The sequence below is a fragment of the Dendrobates tinctorius genome, unplaced genomic scaffold (assembly GCF_039654945.1).
Source record: "Dendrobates tinctorius isolate UK_male_01 unplaced genomic scaffold, ASM3965494v1 ptg000251l, whole genome shotgun sequence".
NCBI classification, from domain to species: Eukaryota; Metazoa; Chordata; class Amphibia; order Anura; family Dendrobatidae; genus Dendrobates; species Dendrobates tinctorius.
This window is the reverse complement of record NW_027361918.1, coordinates 6,243,192-6,262,748: the sequence shown is the minus strand read 5'-3', so window position 1 is coordinate 6,262,748 and position 19,557 is coordinate 6,243,192. Positions and strand designations below refer to the sequence as shown.

The following is a 19,557-nucleotide window of genomic DNA, read 5'->3' as shown; positions in this document are numbered from 1 at the left end:
CACCATTCTGGTCGCTCTTCTCAGAACTTGCTCCAGTTTTTCAATGTCTTCTTAAAATGTGGCGCCCAAGACTGGACACAGTATCCAGATTGGGCCTGACCAAGGAGGAGTAGAGGGGGATAATTACTGCATGTGATCTAGATCAGGGTTCCCCAACTCCGGTCCTCAAGGCCCACCAACAGGTCATGTTTTCAGGATTTCCCTTGTATTGTACAGGTGATACAATTATCACCTGAGCAATACTAAGGAAATCCTGAAAACATGACCTGTTGGAGGACTGGAGTTGGGGAACCCTGATCTAGGCTCTATGCTTCTCTTTTTTGCTGCTGCATCACACTGTTGACTCATGTGCAGTCTGTGATCTATTGGTATACCCAAGTCTTTATCACACGTGCTGTTTCTTATTTCTATTTGTCCCATTCTGTAGATGTAATTTTTGTATTTCTTGCCCAGATGTAGAATCTTGCATTTCTCCCTGTTAAATACCATTCTGTGAGTCACTACCCATTGTTCAAGCTTATGAAGATCCCACTGAATTCTGTTAAGGCCCCGTTACACACAACGATGTCCCAGCGATCCGACATGGATGGGATCGGTGGGACACAGACTCACCAGCGATCAGGACCAGCGAGCAAGCTGGTATCTAGGGTAAACAGTGGGTATCCAAGATCCGTGTGGCTCTTAGTTACCCGCTGTTTACCCTAGATACCAGCGTCGCTGATCGTTGGGTCTCCCGCTGCCACACGCATCGCTGCGTGCTGGCCAGCGGGAGACCGATGATCAAAAAATGGCCCAGGATGATCCTGCACGATCAGCGATACCTGGTGGGGGGGGCGGTCACTGATGGATGTCACACACAGCGAGATCACTGATGCGTCACAAAATCAGCGATCTTGCTGTGTGTGACGGGGCCCTTAGTGTTAGCTATCCCTCCTAGCTTTACATCATCTGCAAATTTGATTAGTTTACATTCAGTTCTCTTATTTAGACCATTTATAAAAATGTTGAACAACACCGAGGCCAGGACAGAGCCTTGTGGACCCCACTTGTAACATTTTTCGAACTGGATGTGCAACCATTGATTATCACTCCTTGAGTACGATCACTGAGCCAGTCATGTATCCGCCGAACCGTAGCCTTGTCAATCCCATACTTGGTCATTTTTTCAATAAGGATAGTAAAGGATTTTATTAAATGCTTTGCTGAAGTTGCGATATACTGTATACCGCATTTCTCTGATCCACCCTGTCAGCGATTCCATCATAGAAGGAAATTAGATTAGTCTGGCATGACTTGTTTGCTACAAACCCCTGCTGGCTCTGGTTAATTACTGTATACTTGCATACATGCTGTTTAATAATTTGTTCACAGATCTCTCCTGGTATAGAAGTAAGGCGCACTGGCCTGTAATTTCCTGGCTTAGTCGTCTTTCCTTTTTTGAAGATCGGGACAACCAGTCTCAAATCTTCTGGGACTTCTCTTCTCCAAGGTTTTTCAAAGATTCTGGCTAGTGGTTCTGCAATTTCCTCTGCTAACTCTTAGGCTATGTGCTCACGTTGCAGATTTGCCTGTGGAAATTTCTGCACGGATTCTGCCTCTCTTGGCAGAAAGCACAGTTTTGATGCGGATTTATAAGCTAAATAAAGATATTATTGAAAAAAAAAATTGTCATTTCCTCGTTCAACCTCCATTGAAGACCATATTATCATTACATACCATGTTCCAGTATGTAATGTTTACACACAAACGGTGGGCCATATACAGTCAGGTCCATATATATTTGGACAGAGACAAGATTTTTCTAGTTTTGGTTCTAGACGTTACCACAATGAATTTTAAACAAAACAATTCAGATGCAGTTGAAGTTCAGACTTTCAGCTTTCATTTGAGGGTATCCACATTAACACTGGATGAAGGGTTTAGAAGTTTCAGCTCCTTAACATGTGCCACCCTGTTTTTAAAGGGACCAAAAGTAATTGGACAGTTGACTCCAAGGCTATTTCATGGACAGGTGTGGGCAATCCCTTCGTTGTGTCATTCTCAAACAGATAAAAGGCCTGGCGTTGATTTGAGGTGTGGTGCTTGCATTTGGAAGGTTTTGCTGTAAAGGAAACATGCGGTCAAAGGAGCTCTCCATGCAGGTGAAACAAGCCATCCGTAAGCTGCAAAAACAGAAAAAACCCATCCGAGAAATTGCTACAACATTAGGAGCGGCAAAGTCTACAGTTTGGTACATCCTGAGAAAGAAAGAAAGCACTGGTGAACTCCTCAATGCAAAAAGACCTGGGCGACCACGGAAGACAACAGTGGTGGATGATCGCAGAATAGTCTCCATGGTGAAGAGAAACTCCTTCACAACAGCCAACCAAGTGACCAACACTCTCCAGGAGGCAGGCGTATCAATATCCAAATCTACCATAAAGAGAAGACTGCATGAAAGTAAATACAGAGGGTTCACTGCACGGTGCAAGCCACTCATAAGCATCAAGAATCAAAAGGCTAGACTGGACTTTGCTAAAAAAAAATCTAAAAAAGCCAGCACAGTTCTGGAAGAACATTCTTTGGACAGATGAAACCAAGATCAACCTCTACCAGAATGACGGAAAGAGAAAAGTATGGCGAAGGCGTGGTACAGCTCATGGTCCAAAGCATACCACATCATCTGTAAAACACAGCGGAGGCAGTGTGAGGGCTTGGGCATGCATGGCTGCCAGTGGCACTGGGTCACTAGTGTTTATTGATGATGTGACACAGGGCAGAAGCAGCCGAATGAATTCTGAGGTGTTCAGAACCATACTGTGTGCTCAGATCCAGCCAAATGCAGCCAAACTGATTGGTCGTCGTTTCATACTACAGATGGACAATGACCCAAAACATGAAGCCAAAGCAACCCAGGAGTTTATTACAGCAAAGAAGTGGAATATTCTTGAATGGCCAAGTCAGTCACCGGATCTCAACCCAATGGAGCATTTCACTTGTTAAAGACTAAACTTCAGACAGAAAGGCCCACAACCAAACAGCAACTGAAAACCACCGCAGTGAAGGCCTGAAAACCACCGCAGTGAAGGCCTGGCAGAGCATCAAAAAGGAGGAGACACAGCGTCTGGTGATGTCCATGAGTCCAAGACTTCAGGCAGTCATTGCCAACAAAGGGTTTTCAGCCAAGTACTAGAAATTAACATTTTATTTAATCTGTCCAATTACTTTTGGACCCTTTAAAAACAGGGTGGCACATGTTAACGAGCTGAAACTCCTAAACCCTTCATCCTATTTTAATGTGGACACCCTCAAATGAAAGCGGAAAGTCTGAACTTCAACTGCAGCTGAATTGTTTTGTTTAAAATTCATTGTGGTAATGTCTAGAACCAAAATTAGAAAAATGTTGTCTGTCCAAATATATATGGACCTAACTGTATATGGGTACACTTAAATGCAATGGGAATGGTTGGAGATATCAACTTCCTGTTTGTGGCACATTAGTATAAGGGAGGGGGGGAAACTTTTCAAGATGGGTGGTGACCATGGCGGCCATTTTGAAGTCGGCCATTTTGGATCCAACTGTATTTTTTTCAAAGGGAAGAGGGTCATGTGACAGATCAAACTTATTGAGAATTTCACAAGAAAAACAAAGTTGTGCTTAGTTTTAATGTAACGTTATTCTTTCATGAGTTATTTACAAGTTTCTCTTTGATAACAGCCATTGACATGTCGCAGAGGTTAACACGTGAGGAGCAGGTAGAAACTGTGTTGATGTCTGGTGAACGCAGTGCCGGGGTCATTGCAGCAGATTTAAATGCAAGTAAACGGTCACCATTCCCATTTAGGTGTATCCATATAAACGGCCCACCCAAAAGAGTCTGCCTCATCACTGAACATAATGTTCTGTGTAAACTGAGGGTCCTGTTCCAATTTTTGTTTTGTCCATTCTGCAAATTCAGCGTGCCGATCTGGGTCACCAACCATTCCCATTTTATTTAGGTGTATCCATATAAATGGCCCACCCTGTACATACACCCACACCAAGCCTGAGGTTTAGTAGTGAACAGGTGTCAGCCAGATACCCTCATTAATAAAAACGGTACAGAGTTAAAGACAACACACGAAATCTGCGTGAAACGCAATTTAAAAAAAAACAATTGTTTGGGCTCCGCATAATTTTCATAACCAGCAGAGGGAAAGCCGGCAGCTAAGGCCTGATAATCTGGGAAGGAGCCAACAGCCATAAAGGTTTCTAGGCTATTAATATCAGCTCACAGCTGTTTGCTTAGCCTTTACTGGCTATTTTACAGGGGAACCCCAGAAAAAAAAATTGACATAGGGTCCCCCTATGAAATCGAACCAGCAAAGGTTAGGCAGACAGCTGCAGGCTGATATTAATGGCTTGGGAAGGGGCCATGTATATTGGCATCCCCCTAGGCTAAAAACAGCTCTCAGCCACCCTAGAAATTCTAGCACTTAGCCTCGCTCTTCCTACTTACCCTGTAACGGTGGCAAGTGGGGTAATATTTGTGGGGTTGATGTCACCTTTGTATTGTCCGGTGACGTCAAGCCCATGGATTAGTAATGGAGAAGCGTCTATAAGACACCCCCATTGCTAATCCTATAGTTATATGGTCAATAAAGTCCTTATCGATGACAGCAGACAAAGCCAAATGGGAGCAGTAGCCTCATCAGCCCACGCCTGCTTTTTAATGCAGGTCACTGCTGCTGGTCACAGTCAGGTGTGGGGATCACGCTGACATCTGCCAGCACGTGCACACCAATTCTGGATTCCCATTAACTTTGCTTGAGCAATCAATTGCAGACTTGGTGCAATTCCGCGCAGGAAAACCGCTGCAAGTCTGCACCGTGTGCACATAGCCTTAGAGGACCCTAGAATGTATCTGGAGCAAGAGATGTAAGTCAGCTCAGCCTTCCCGCACCGTCACTATACGTGGTGTGGATTCTTTGTCCCCGCCACTGAGCTTCACGGCGCCATCAATCACTTGTCACAATGTAGGCATTCCGACGTCCGGCCTTCTCATTTCACTTCACCCTTTTCATCCTGTAGAAATCCTAGAGCGTCTTTGACTTTTCTTTCTACATACCCCATAATTGCAATGATAGAGCCTGCGACCACCGCACGAGCCCGACCACCGCACGAGCCCGGCCTCACAGTGAGATCCTCGGATCGGAGCCGTTGTGGCCTCAAAAGTCCAAGAGAAAATGGTGAAATCGGAGAAAACACCGAGCAAGAATCTCCGCTCTCATCCTCAGCCCGAAATATAAGAACATTTCAGAAGTTCAGCCAAAATGTTTTACCTTTTTATACAGATCAGTAAATGTACAGATTATTTACACATTAACCCTGTGCTGGCAGCAGGCGCCCGATTGGCCGGGTGACATTGTTATTCCTGTGCTCCAGAGAACAAGACGACCTTCCCAGCGGAGGCCACAGCCGATGGATGGTACATGGCCAAGCAGCCGGGGTCTGGACCTACTGACTCTTCACCTTCTTACGCTGCGTGCACCACAGGAGGACGCACAGAGTGACAGTTACCGAGGACAGGATCCCAAAGAACATGACTATGGGGAAGGAGCCCTGCGAGGAAGAAGAGCACAGCTGTGATACGGAGTAACACCGGGGAGCCGGCGCCGGCCCGATCCCTCGTTACCTCTCTCAGACACTTATACCCACTGAACCCCGGAGCACAGACGCACTGTGAGAAGCCCGGGCCGTCGGGAGCACACAGCGAGTTCTCCGGACACAGCAGCTCTGCGGAGAAAGCAGACAAGGCATGTTTTATCGAGCGCACAGCATAACACCGCCACCATATAACACGGGCACTCACCCACGCCTCCAGTGCTGTTGCACCCATCCCTCTGGTCCTGGCAGACGCCGGCACTGTGGTTCACACTCCTCCAGGCCCCATCACCCCCAGGACAGCCGATGTTGGGGGGCAGCGCTCTAACACATGGGAAGCAGATGACAATCAGCTGATAAGACAATGGGGCGGAGCCACAGTCCCATGATCACTCACATGTACTCCAGACTGGTCAGACCCTGAAACAACTCCGGTGGCAAATCCTGCAGAGAATTCTGGGACAGGTCTCTTGAGGACGGAAAGGTCACAGGTCACGAATAAGGCTGGGCCCCTCCTCCATATTATGGTGAGCTAATATCGGGGGTTACTTACATGGCGGCCAGGGAAGGGGGAAGATAGAGAGTGGGGTCCAGGTGGGTAATGGAGCAATTATGGAGATCGAGCCTAGAAGAGAAGACAGAAAAGGTCACTAATAACCCCAGCGAGGAACGCCCTGGATCTACCGTCCCAAACGATCACAAGCTCCCCCATATACAAAGTCTCCCGGTGATGGTATATGGCTGTACCCTATGATGGTGTCCGTCTCCGTCACACAGCAGCGGGCAGCTATCCTCGCTCCCGCGGTGGCCACACATCGTCTCCCCACCTCAGACACGGTCTGCAGCTCTCCAGGACACAAGGTGCAGTTCAGCTGTGGAGAGACAAGGGTTAATCGGTGACTATGTCCTAACTGGGGGGGGGGGCTCAGAGCCGGACTGGTAGATATGGACCAAAATTTGTGGATGATGGGAGTGATTGTTAGTGAGCAGGGCTGCCACAAGGAATTTCAGCCCCCCTTGAGACTCCACCCGGGATCCACCACTCGAACCTTCCACAGTCCCATCACCCACTCCTGCCCAGGCTCCCTCACCTTCCACAGTCCCACCACCCACTCCTGCCCAGGCTCCCTCACCTTCCACAGTCCCACCACCCACTCCTGCCCAGGCTCCCTCACCTTCCACAGTCCCACCACCCACTCCTGCCCAGGCTCCCTCACCTTCCACAGTCCCACCACCCACTCCTGCCCAGGCTCCCTCACCTTCCACAGTCCCACCACCCACTCCTGCCCAGGCTCCCTCACCTTCCACAGTCCCACCACCCACTCCTGCCCAGGCTCCCTCACCTTCCACAGTCCCACCACCCACTCCTGCCCAGGCTCCCTCACCTTCCACAGTCCCACCACCCACTCCTGCCCAGGCTCCCTCACCTTCCACAGTCCCACCACCCACTCCTGCCCAGGCTCCCTCACCTTCCACAGTCCCACCACCCACTCCTGCCCAGGCTCCCTCACCTTCCACAGTCCCACCACCCACTCCTGCCCAGGCTCCCTCACCTTCCACAGTCCCACCACCCACTCCTGCCCAGGCTCCCTCACCTCCACAGTCCCACCACCCACTCCTGCCCAGGCTCCCTCACCTCCACAGTCCCATCACCCACTCTTGGAAATACTCCACTTCTGCATCACGTCCTCACCAATCACACAGTAACACTGCCCATTGAACACCATATGAGACAAAATGTGGGTGTCCTGGGTGCATGGTGATGGGGGGGGGGGGTGCAGTGTGTAAGCATGGCTTTAGGGGTAATGAGAACAATGTGTAACACATGAGCGAGGCACCTGTCAGTGTGAAGTCCCCGATGCACGTTTCGCTTCTTGGTCGGGATGTTGGGGCGGCGGGGTCTTCACACTGACACGTCACCTGCTTTTGGTTTGCTGCTCCCTCGATACTATTGGTTCTAATGATCCGTTGAAGCTCCAGAGCTATAACCTCGTAATGTGACAGTGGTCAGACATGTAAAGATTGGCCAGATCACTAAGTACCAAATTGGCTCTGTCACCAAGGGGTTAATGGCCAGTTTTTACACTTCTGACCACCGTCACTATAGGTGATGACTCCGGAGCTTCCATGGATCCCGAGGATTCTGACATTGTTTCCTCGTGACATCTTGTCCTTCATGTTAGTGGTGAAGTTTCTTCACTAGGACTTGGGTTTATGAAAAAAAAAAAAACAGGAAATTTGGCAAAAATGTTGTAAATTTTGCAAAATTTCCCACCTGTCTACTTTACAGCAGCACAATTTTGGAAACCGTTTTATTTTGTTGGGAAGTTATAAGGGTTAATAGAATCGGCGATTTCTCATTTTTACAACAAAGTTCACAAAACCATTTTTTTTTTATTTTTTTTTTATAAGGAACCACCTCACATTTGGAGTTGGGGGGGAGGGGGTGTCAATATGACAGAACATACCCAAAAGTGACACCATTCAAAAAACTGCACCCCTCAGAACCACATTCAAGACATTTATTAACCCTTCAGGTGCTTCATGAGAACTAAACCAACGTGGAGGGAAAAAAAATGAACACTTTACTTTTTCCACAAAAAGGACCACAAAATTTGTTGTGCAGTTTCTCGAGTACGCCGATACCCCGAATGTGGGGGAAAGCCACTGTGTGGGCGCACGGCTCAGAAGGGAGGGAAAGAGCGCCGCTGGACTTTAAAATTGCCTGGAATCAATGACGGGTGCCATGTTGAGTTTGGAGACCCCTTGATGTTCCTAAACACTGGAAACCCCCTAATTCTATCTCCAACCCCAACACTGCCCCAACCCCAACCATAATCCTAATAGGGAAAAATAATAAAATTTAAAAAAAAAAATGTCTAACTTTGTGATTTACTATTTTTTATTGTGACCCCTGTGATAGACCCCAGCACAGCAATAAAAACGAACCAATAGGAGAAATGTATTGTTGCCGGCCGGCAGATCTCAGCAGGCGCACTGTCCATGCGTCCGCCATTTTCTACCAAGAAGAAGATGATGCGGAGGGTCCAGGGATGGAGCAGGAGGGCCTGGGGATGGTGGAGATACTGGGGGGAGCTCTGTGGACCCCATTCCTCTCCGATATGCTAGATCACATCAGAGGAGACAGAAATTAATTCTAAATCAGACTTTTTTTGTGATGGCCGATATTCAGTGAATAATTATGATCACGTGACAGGGGACCGTAAAAACCGGCCCTGATCATGTTCTCCCAGGTAGCCGAGACCCCGGAGCTTTTCCGACACTGGGGGGCGCTACACGGCACTGAGGAATAAGTACCCTTAACTGATGCCGTTAAAAAAAGCGTATCGGTAGTCATTAAGAGGTTAAGAACTCCCCACAACGGGATGTAGATCCGGAGTCATTGCTGTCACTCCAGAACTGTCCAGTGCTTTGTTTCCATCCATTCTGGGGGATTCTTGAAGTTTCTTTGGGGTCATTGCCCTGCTGGAAGACCTAGGATGCAAACCCAGCTTTCTGACACTGAGCACTACATAGTCGCCCAAAATTCTTTGGTAATCTTCAGATATCATGAAGCCTTACACAGTCAAGACCCCAGAGGCAGCAAAACATCCATCTGTGAACCTCCACCATATCTGACTGTAGGTGCTGTGTTCATTTCTTTGTAGGCCACCTTCCATTTTTAGTAAACAATAGAACAATGTGCTTTACCAGAAAGCTCTATCTTGATCTGACTTTCCCAGAGGAATTTGGTTACTCACCTACATTGTGTCAAACTGCAGTCTAGCTGTTTATGACTCTGTGTCAGCGGTGGGTTCTCTGGGTCTCCTGCCATAGTGTTTCATGTATCCTGATAGTTGGCGCTGACACAGTCTGAGTCTGCAGGACAGCTTGAATTTCTTTGGATCTTGATTGGGGCTTATCCACCATCCGGACTATCCTGCGTTGCAACCCATCATCAATATTTCTCTGCCGTCCAGGAAGATTAGCTACTGAGCCATGGGTTGTAAACGTCTTGATTATGTTGTGCACCGTGGATAAAGAAATACCAACAATCTCCAGCAATCTTGATAAAATGTTGGTTCTCAAGTCCCATATACACCTCTCTTGCGCTCTCTCTGTTCTCCATGATCAGAGTGGCGCACACAGACACACAATGCAAAGATTGAGGCGACTTCTCCACTTTTTATCTGCTTTCAGGTGTGAATTCCATATTGCCCACACCTGTTACTTGCCACAGGTTAGTATGAACGAGCATCACATGCTGGAAATAAAGTTGTTTACCCTCAATTTTGGAAAGTTGTCAACTATTTTGTCCGTCAAATCTTTGCATTTTTTTGTGAAATTTTCTCCAATTTTCCTTTTTTTATGATTTTTTGTGATGTTACAATACACAAAGGGAAAAAAAATGTGTGTGTACCAATCACAGAGAATTGGGATAATGTTCTGGGAGAAAAATAATTTTGTGGAGCAATTTCGCCCATGACTGTACACATCACCTCCAGAATAGAGCGTCAGACCGTGCACAACATATACGTGAGAGAGACGCCGCACTATACAGAGGATACAGGAGGAGGAGGAGCCGCCGAGCTATACAGGGGATACAGGAGGAGGAGGAGCAGAGCTATACACGGGATACAGGAGGAGGAGGAGCCGCGCTATACACGGGATACAGGAGGAGGAGGAGCCGCGCTACACAAGGGATACAGGAGGAGCAGCCGAGCTATACACGGGATACAGGAGGAGGAGGAGCCGCGCTATACACGGGATACAGGAGGAGGAGGAGGAGCCGCGCTATACACGGGATACAGGAGGAGGAGGAGCAGCGCTATACACGGGATACAGGAGGAGGAGGAGACGCGCTATACAAAGGATACAGGAGGAGGAGCCGCACTATACAGGAGGAGGAGGAGGAGCCGCGCTATACAGGGGATAAAGGAGGAGACGGAGCCGCGCTATACACGGGATACAGGAGGAGGAGCCGCACTATACAGGGGATACAGGAGGAGGAGCCGCACTATACAGGGGATACAGGAGGAGGAGGAGCCGCGCTATACACGGGATACAGGAGAAGGAGGAGCCGCGCTATACACGGGATACAGGAGGAGGAGGAGCCGCGCTATACACGGGATACAGGAGGAGGAGGAGCAGCGCTATACACGGGATACAGGAGGAGGAGGAGCCGCGCTATACAAAGGATACAGGAGGAGGAGGAGGAGCCGCGCTATACAGGGGATACAGGAGGAGGAGCCGCGCTATACACGGGATACAGGAGGAGGAGGAGGAGCCGCGCTATACACGGGATACAGGAGGAGGAGGAGCCGCGCTATACAGGGGATACAGGAGGAGGAGGAGCCGCGCTATACACGGGATACAGGAGGAGGAGGAGCCGCGCTATACACGGGATACAGGAGGAGGAGGAGCCGCGCTATACAAAGGATACAGGAGGAGGAGCCGCACTATACAGGAGGAGGAGGAGCCACGCTATACAGGGGATAAAGGAGGAGACTGTGACGTTTTTCGGGGCTGGACGTCCGAGAGTGGACCCTCTGGGTCGCGGATCTGGAGCCCCGGGGATCGAGCGCTCCAGGTGAAGACCGACCCCTATACAGGGATCGTTTGGGGCAAGACCACCGAGGACAGAACCGCGACAGCCGGTACCAGGAGGGGCGGCTCAAGGATAAGAGGCGCCCGTAGGCAGGAGTACAGGACTGAGAGGTAGAGGAACAAACAGGACAACCGGATGGGGAGACAGACAGGAAGCAGGTACTGGAGGGGAGAGGACCGGGAGGAAGCACACAAGGGGGTACCAGAAGGGAGCACAGAGCGGGCATGCAGGGAATGAACACTGGAACAAGGATGAAGAGCGGGGACTAGAAGCCAAGGAGAAGACAGCCAGGAACTGGGGGCACTATAGGAAGCTGAAGGGGGCCAAAGCGCAACGTGGCAAGCGCACAGAAACACTCAGGCGTCCTCTCAATAGAGAGCGCGCCAGAAGTACCCTAGGGACCGGAAGCGGGCGGTGCGTGCCGCCCCCGGCGCCACCCCCCGTAGGGGGAAGAGGGAACGCTGGTGCGCGCGCGCGCCCTAAGGAAGGAGCGCGGCGCGGTCACAGGAGGGGAGGCAGAGCGCGGGACCGTGCCGCGACGAGGACGCCGGCAGGAGGAGGAGGAGGCGGCGGCCGCCGTAGGAGGGGCGGGAGCGGGCGCAGCCGCGACCGCTGACCTGACAGAGACGGAGCCGCGCTATACACGGGATACAGGAGGAGGAGCCGCACTATACAGGGGATACAGGAGGAGGAGGAGCCGCGCTATACAGGGGATACAGGAGGAGGAGGAGCCGCGCTATACAGGGGATACAGGAGGAGGAGCCGCGCTATACAGGGGATACAGGAGGAGGAGCCGCACTATACAGGGGATACAGGAGGAGGAGGAGCCGCGCTATACAGGGGATACAGGAGGAGGAGCCGCGCTATACAGGGGATACAGGAGGAGGAGCCGCGCTATACACGGGATACAGGAGGAGGAGCCGCGCTATACACGGGATACAGGAGAAGGAGGAGCCGCGCTATACACGGGATACAGGAGGAGGAGCCGCACTATACAGGGGATACAGGAGGAGGAGGAGCCGCACTATACAGGGGATACAGGAGGAGGAGGAGCCGCACTATACAGGGGATACAGGAGGAGGAGCCGCACTATACAGGGGATACAGGAGGAGGAGCCGCACTATACAGGGGATACAGGAGGAGGAGACGCCGCGCTATACATGGGACACAGGAGGAGGAGACGCCGCGCTATACATGGGACACAGGAGGAGGAGGAGCCGCGCTATACAAGGGACACAGGAGGAGGAGGAGCCGCGCTATACAAGGGATACAGGAGGAGGAGGAGCCGCGCTATACACGGGACACAGGAGGAGGAGGAGCCGCGCTATACACGGGACACAGGAGGAGGAGGAGCCGCACTATACAGGGGACACAGGAGGAGGAGGAGCCGCACTATACAGGGGACACAGGAGGAGGAGGAGCCGCGCTATACAGGGGACACAGGAGGAGGAGGAGCCGCGCTATACAGGGGACACAGGAGGAGGAGGAGCCGCGCTATACAGGGGACACAGGAGGAGGAGCCGCGCTATACAGGGGACACAGGAGGAGGAGGAGCCGCGCTATACACGGGACACAGGAGGAGGAGGATCCGCGCTATACAGGGGATACAGGAGGAGCCGCGCTATACAGGGGATACAGGAGGAGGAGGAGCCGCGCTATACAGGGGATACAGGAGGAGGAGGAGCCGCGCTATACAGGGGATACAGGAGGAGGAGGAGCCGCGCTATACAGGGGATACAGGAGGAGGAGGAGCCGCGCTATACAGGGGATACAGGAGGAGGAGGAGCCGCGCTATACACGGGATACAGGAGGAGGAGGAGCCGCGCTATACAGGGGATACAGGAGGAGGAGCCGCACTATACACGGGATACAGGAGGAGGAGCCGCACTATACAGGGGATACAGGAGGAGGAGCCGCACTATACAGGGGATACAGAAGGAGGAGGAGCCGCGCTATACACGGGATACAGGAGGAGGAGGAGCCGCGCTATACACGGGATACAGGAGGAGGAGCCGCGCTATACACGGGATACAGGAGGAGGAGCCGCGCTATACACGGGACACAGGAGGAGGAGGAGCCGCGCTATACACGGGACACAGGAGGAGGAGGAGCCGCGCTATACACGGGACACAGGAGGAGGAGGAGGAGGAGCCGCGCTATACACGGGACACAGGAGGAGGAGGAGCCGCGCTATACACGGGACACAGGAGGAGGAGCCGCGCTATACACGGGACACAGGAGGAGGAGGAGCCGCGCTATACACGGGACACAGGAGGAGGAGGAGCCGCGCTATACACGGGACACAGGAGGAGGAGGAGGAGGAGCCGCGCTATACACGGGACACAGGAGGAGGAGGAGGAGGAGCCGCGCTATACACGGGACACAGGAGGAGGAGGAGCCGCGCTATACACGGGACACAGGAGGAGGAGGAGCCGCGCTATACACGGGACACAGGAGGAGGAGGAGCCGCGCTATACACGGGACACAGGAGGAGCCGCGCTATACACGGGATACAGGAGGAGGAGGAGCCGCGCTATACAGGGGATACAGGAGGAGGAGGAGCCGCGCTATACAGGGGATACAGGAGGAGGAGGAGCCGCGCTATACAGGGGATACAGGAGGAGGAGGAGCCGCGCTATACAGGGGATACAGGAGGAGGAGGAGCCGCGCTATACAGGGGATACAGGAGGAGGAGGAGCCGCGCTATACAGGGGATACAGGAGGAGGAGGAGCCGCGCTATACAGGGGATACAGGAGGAGGAGGAGCCGCGCTATACACGGGATACAGGAGGAGGAGGAGCCGCGCTATACAGGGGATACAGGAGGAGGAGCCGCGCTATACACGGGATACAGGAGGAGGAGCCGCGCTATACAGGGGATACAGGAGGAGGAGGAGCCGCGCTATACAGGGGATACAGGAGGAGGAGGAGCCGCGCTATACAGGGGATACAGGAGGAGGAGGAGCCGCGCTATACACGGGATACAGGAGGAGGAGGAGCCGCGCTATACACGGGACACAGGAGGAGGAGGAGCCGCGCTATACACGGGACACAGGAGGAGGAGGAGCCGCGCTATACACGGGACACAGGAGGAGGAGGAGCCGCGCTATACACGGGACACAGGAGGAGGAGGAGCCGCGCTATACACGGGACACAGGAGGAGGAGGAGCCGCGCTATACACGGGACACAGGAGGAGGAGGAGCCGCGCTATACACGGGACACAGGAGGAGGAGCCGCGCTATACACGGGACACAGGAGGAGGAGGAGCCGCGCTATACACGGGACACAGGAGGAGGAGGAGCCGCGCTATACACGGGACACAGGAGGAGGAGGAGCCGCGCTATACACGGGACACAGGAGGAGGAGGAGCCGCGCTATACACGGGACACAGGAGGAGCCGCGCTATACAGGGGATACAGGAGGAGGAGGAGCCGCGCTATACAGGGGATACAGGAGGAGGAGGAGCCGCGCTATACAGGGGATACAGGAGGAGGAGGAGCCGCGCTATACAGGGGATACAGGAGGAGGAGGAGCCGCGCTATACAGGGGATACAGGAGGAGGAGGAGCCGCGCTATACAGGGGATACAGGAGGAGGAGGAGCCGCGCTATACAGGGGATACAGGAGGAGGAGGAGCCGCGCTATACACGGGATACAGGAGGAGGAGGAGCCGCGCTATACAGGGGATACAGGAGGAGGAGCCGCGCTATACACGGGATACAGGAGGAGGAGCCGCGCTATACAGGGGATACAGGAGGAGGAGGAGCCGCGCTATACAGGGGATACAGGAGGAGGAGGAGCCGCGCTATACAGGGGATACAGGAGGAGGAGGAGCCGCGCTATACACGGGATACAGGAGGAGGAGGAGCCGCGCTATACACGGGACACAGGAGGAGGAGGAGCCGCGCTATACACGGGACACAGGAGGAGGAGGAGCCGCGCTATACACGGGACACAGGAGGAGGAGGAGCCGCGCTATACACGGGACACAGGAGGAGGAGGAGCCGCGCTATACACGGGACACAGGAGGAGGAGGAGCCGCGCTATACACGGGACACAGGAGGAGGAGGAGCCGCGCTATACACGGGACACAGGAGGAGGAGGAGCCGCGCTATACACGGGACACAGGAGGAGGAGGAGCCGCGCTATACACGGGACACAGGAGGAGGAGGAGCCGCGCTATACACGGGACACAGGAGGAGGAGGAGCCGCGCTATACACGGGACACAGGAGGAGGAGGAGCCGCGCTATACACGGGACACAGGAGGAGGAGGAGCCGCGCTATACACGGGACACAGGAGGAGGAGGAGCCGCGCTATACACGGGACACAGGAGGAGGAGGAGCCGCGCTATACACGGGACACAGGAGGAGGAGGAGCCGCGCTATACACGGGACACAGGAGGAGGAGGAGCCGCGCTATACACGGGATACAGGAGGAGGAGGAGCCGCGCTATACACGGGACACAGGAGGAGGAGGAGCCGCGCTATACACGGGACACAGGAGGAGGAGGAGCCGCGCTATACACGGGACACAGGAGGAGGAGGAGCCGCGCTATACACGGGACACAGGAGGAGGAGGAGCCGCGCTATACACGGGACACAGGAGGAGGAGGAGCCGCGCTATACACGGGACACAGGAGGAGGAGGAGCCGCGCTATACACGGGACACAGGAGGAGGAGGAGCCGCGCTATACACGGGACACAGGAGGAGGAGGAGCCGCGCTATACACGGGACACAGGAGGAGGAGGAGCCGCGCTATACACGGGACACAGGAGGAGGAGGAGCCGCGCTATACACGGGACACAGGAGGAGGAGCCGCGCTATACACGGGATACAGGAGGAGGAGGAGCCGCGCTATACACGGGACACAGGAGGAGGAGGAGCCGCGCTATACACGGGACACAGGAGGAGGAGGAGCCGCGCTATACACGGGACACAGGAGGAGGAGGAGCCGCGCTATACACGGGACACAGGAGGAGGAGGAGCCGCGCTATACAGGGGACACAGGAGGAGGAGCCGCGCTATACAGGGGACACAGGAGGAGGAGGAGCCGCGCTATACAGGGGACACAGGAGGAGGAGGAGCCGCGCTATACACGGGACACAGGAGGAGGAGGAGCCGCGCTATACACGGGACACAGGAGGAGGAGGAGCCGCGCTATACACGGGACACAGGAGGAGGAGGAGCCGCGCTATACACGGGACACAGGAGGAGGAGGAGCCGCGCTATACACGGGACACAGGAGGAGGAGGAGCCGCGCTATACACGGGACACAGGAGGAGGAGGAGCCGCGCTATACAGGGGATACAGGAGGAGGAGGAGCCGCACTATACAGGGGATACAGGAGGAGGAGGAGCCGCGCTATACATGGGATACAGGAGGAGGAGGAGCCGCGCTATACAGGGGATACAGGAGGAGGAGGAGCCGCGCTATACACGGGACACAGGAGGAGGAGGAGCCGCGCTATACACGGGACACAGGAGGAGGAGGAGCCGCGCTATACACGGGACACAGGAGGAGGAGGAGCCGCGCTATACAGGGGACACAGGAGGAGGAGCCGCGCTATACACGGGATACAGGAGGAGGAGGAGCCGCGCTATACACGGGACACAGGAGGAGGAGGAGCCGCGCTATACACGGGACACAGGAGGAGGAGCCGCACTATACACGGGACACAGGAGGAGGAGGAGCCGCGCTATACAGGGGACACAGGAGGAGGAGCCGCGCTATACACGGGATACAGGAGGAGGAGCCGCGCTATACACGGGACACAGGAGGAGGAGGAGCCGCGCTATACACGGGATACAGGAGGAGGAGGAGCCGCGCTATACACGGGACACAGGAGGAGGAGGAGCCGCGCTATACACGGGATACAGGAGGAGGAGGAGCCGCGCTATACACGGGACACAGGAGGAGGAGGAGCCGCGCTATACACGGGACACAGGAGGAGGAGGAGGAGCCGCGCTATACACGGGATACAGGAGGAGGAGGAGCCGCGCTATACACGGGATACAGGAGGAGGAGCCGCGCTATACACGGGATACAGGAGGAGGAGGAGCCGCGCTATACACGGGACACAGGAGGAGGAGGAGGAGCCGCGCTATACACGGGATACAGGAGGAGGAGGAGCCGCGCTATACACGGGATACAGGAGGAGGAGCCGCGCTATACATGGGATACAGGAGGAGGAGGAGCCGCGCTATACACGGGATACAGGAGGAGGAGGAGGAGCCGCGCTATACATGGGATACAGGAGGAGGAGGAGCCGCGCTATACACGGGATACACATTATATACAGAGATGTGGTTGGAGCCAGTGATCGGCTGCAGCGCTCCGGGGCTGCACTCCCTTCTCCCGATCCCCGGCGGAGCCGCCTCCATATACAGGGAACTTCTTGACTTCACACAGTGCAGTTAGTGTACATTCTCTCTCTAACAGAGCCCCGATATACGGCCAACACCGCGCACTATAAGAGCTGCCGATCACTGACTCCCCGCCGCCTCCTCACCTGCTCCGCGCTCAGCTCTCCGCTCAGTAAGATGAGGCCGATCACCAGCGCGGCCGCCATCACTCCCGTCCGGTCATGTGACGTCCCACAGGCATTGATCACGTGACTGCGGCACGCTGCTCTGGAGCGCCCTCTGCCTGCAGGCATAGATTTGATTACGTCACGGAGATCAGGGCGGGGCCGTCTCCATGGTGATTGGTGTCGGAAGTTACCGGCGGCTGCACATTGTAGAGAGATGTGAGCTCCCCCGTGTGGTGAATGGAGAGATGTGAGCTCCTCCGTGCGGTGAATGGAGAGATGTGAGCGCCACCTTGTGGTGAATGGAGAGATGTGAGCGCCACCTTGTGGTGAATGGAGAGATGTGAGCTCCCCCGTGTGGTGAATGGAGAGATGTGAGCGCCACATTGTGGTGAATGGAGAGATGTGAGCTCCTCCGTGCGGTGAATGGAGAGATGTGAGCGCCACCTTGTGGTGAATGGAGAGATGTGAGCTCCTCCGTGCGGTGAATGGAGAGATGTGAGCTCCTCCGTGTGGTGAATGGAGAGATGTGAGCGCCACCTTGTGGTGAATGGAGAGATGTGAGCTCCCCCGTGTGGTGAATGGAGAGATGTGAGCTCCCCCGTGTGGTGAATGGAGAGATGTGAGCGCCACCTTGTGGTGAATGGAGAGATGTGAGCTCCTCCGTGCGGTGAATGGAGAGATGTGAGCGCCACCTTGTGGTGAATGGAGAGATGTGAGCTCCTCCGTGCGGTGAATGGAGAGATGTGAGCTCCTCCGTGCGGTGAATGGAGAGATGTGAGCTCCCCCGTGCGGTGAATGGAGAGATGTGAGCGCCACCTTGTGGTGAATGGAGAGATGTGAGCTCCTCCGTGCGGTGAATGGAGAGATGTGAGCTCCCCCGTGTGGTGAATGGAGAGATGTGAGCGCCACCTTGTGGTGAATGGAGAGATGTGAGCTCCTCCGTGCGGTGAATGGAGAGATGTGAGCGCCACCTTGTGGTGAATGGAGAGATGTGAGCTCCCCCGTGCGGTGAATGGAGAGATGTGAGCGCCACCTTGTGGTGAATGGAGAGATGTGAGCTCCTCCGTGCGGTGAATGGAGAGATGTGAGCGCCACCTTGTGGTGAATGGAGAGATGTGAGCTCCTCCGTGCGGTGAATGGAGAGATGTGAGCTCCTCCGTGTGGTGAATGGAGAGATGTGAGCGCCACCTTGTGGTGAATGGAGAGATGTGAGCGCCACCTTGTGGTGAATGGAGAGATGTGAGCTCCTCCGTGTGGTGAATGGAGAGATGTGAGCTCCCCCGTGCGGTGAATGGAGAGATGTGAGCGCCACCTTGTGGTGAATGGAGAGATGTGAGCTCCCCCGTGCGGTGAATGGAGAGATGTGAGCTCCTCCGTGTGGTGAATGGAGAGATGTGAGCTCCCCCGTGCGGTGAATGGAGAGATGTGAGCGCCACCTTGTGGTGAATGGAGAGATGTGAGCTCCTCCGTGCGGTGAATGGAGAGATGTGAGCGCCACCTTGTGGTGAATGGAGAGATGTGAGCTCCTCCGTGCGGTGAATGGAGAGATGTGAGCTCCTCCGTGTGGTGAATGGAGAGATGTGAGCGCCACCTTGTGGTGAATGGAGAGATGTGAGCTCCTCCGTGTGGTGAATGGAGAGATGTGAGCTCCCCCGTGCGGTGAATGGAGAGATGTGAGCGCCACCTTGTGGTGAATGGAGAGATGTGAGCTTCCCGTGCGGTGAATGGAGAGATGTGAGCTCCCCCGTGCGGTGAATGGAGAGATGTGAGCTCCTCCGTGCGGTGAATGGAGAGAT

The 19,557-nt window shown here is 54.2% G+C and overlaps 1 protein-coding gene across 1 annotated transcript; it reads right to left on the bottom strand.

Moving 5' to 3' along the window:
- Nucleotides 1-5,282: 5,282 nt before the first annotated feature.
- Nucleotides 5,283-17,897, bottom strand: ATRAID (all-trans retinoic acid induced differentiation factor). Its single transcript, XM_073557803.1, has 7 exons — nucleotides 17,741-17,897; nucleotides 6,371-6,495; nucleotides 6,177-6,248; nucleotides 6,021-6,092; nucleotides 5,832-5,947; nucleotides 5,655-5,755; nucleotides 5,283-5,581 (listed from the first exon to the last, which is right to left on the bottom strand). The coding sequence occupies exons 1-7, from the start codon at nucleotides 17,885-17,887 to the stop codon at nucleotides 5,477-5,479; spliced, it is 738 nt and encodes a 245-aa protein (XP_073413904.1). The 5' UTR covers nucleotides 17,888-17,897; the 3' UTR covers nucleotides 5,283-5,476.
- Between the last annotated feature and the right edge of the window lie 1,660 nt (nucleotides 17,898-19,557).

Excerpts from the sequence above, each read along its gene's own strand:
- ATRAID (XM_073557803.1), bottom strand. The coding sequence starts at position 17,887 with ATGCCTGCAGGCAGAGGGCGCTCCAGAGCAGCGTGCCGCAGTCACGTG. Across the intron at positions 6,093-6,176 it reads CCCCCTTCCCTGGCCGCCAT|AGACCTGTCCCAGAATTCTC; the intron begins GTAAGTAACCCC and ends TCCGTCCTCAAG. Across the intron at positions 5,756-5,831 it reads CAACAGCACTGGAGGCGTGG|AGCTGCTGTGTCCGGAGAAC; the intron begins GTGAGTGCCCGT and ends CTTTCTCCGCAG.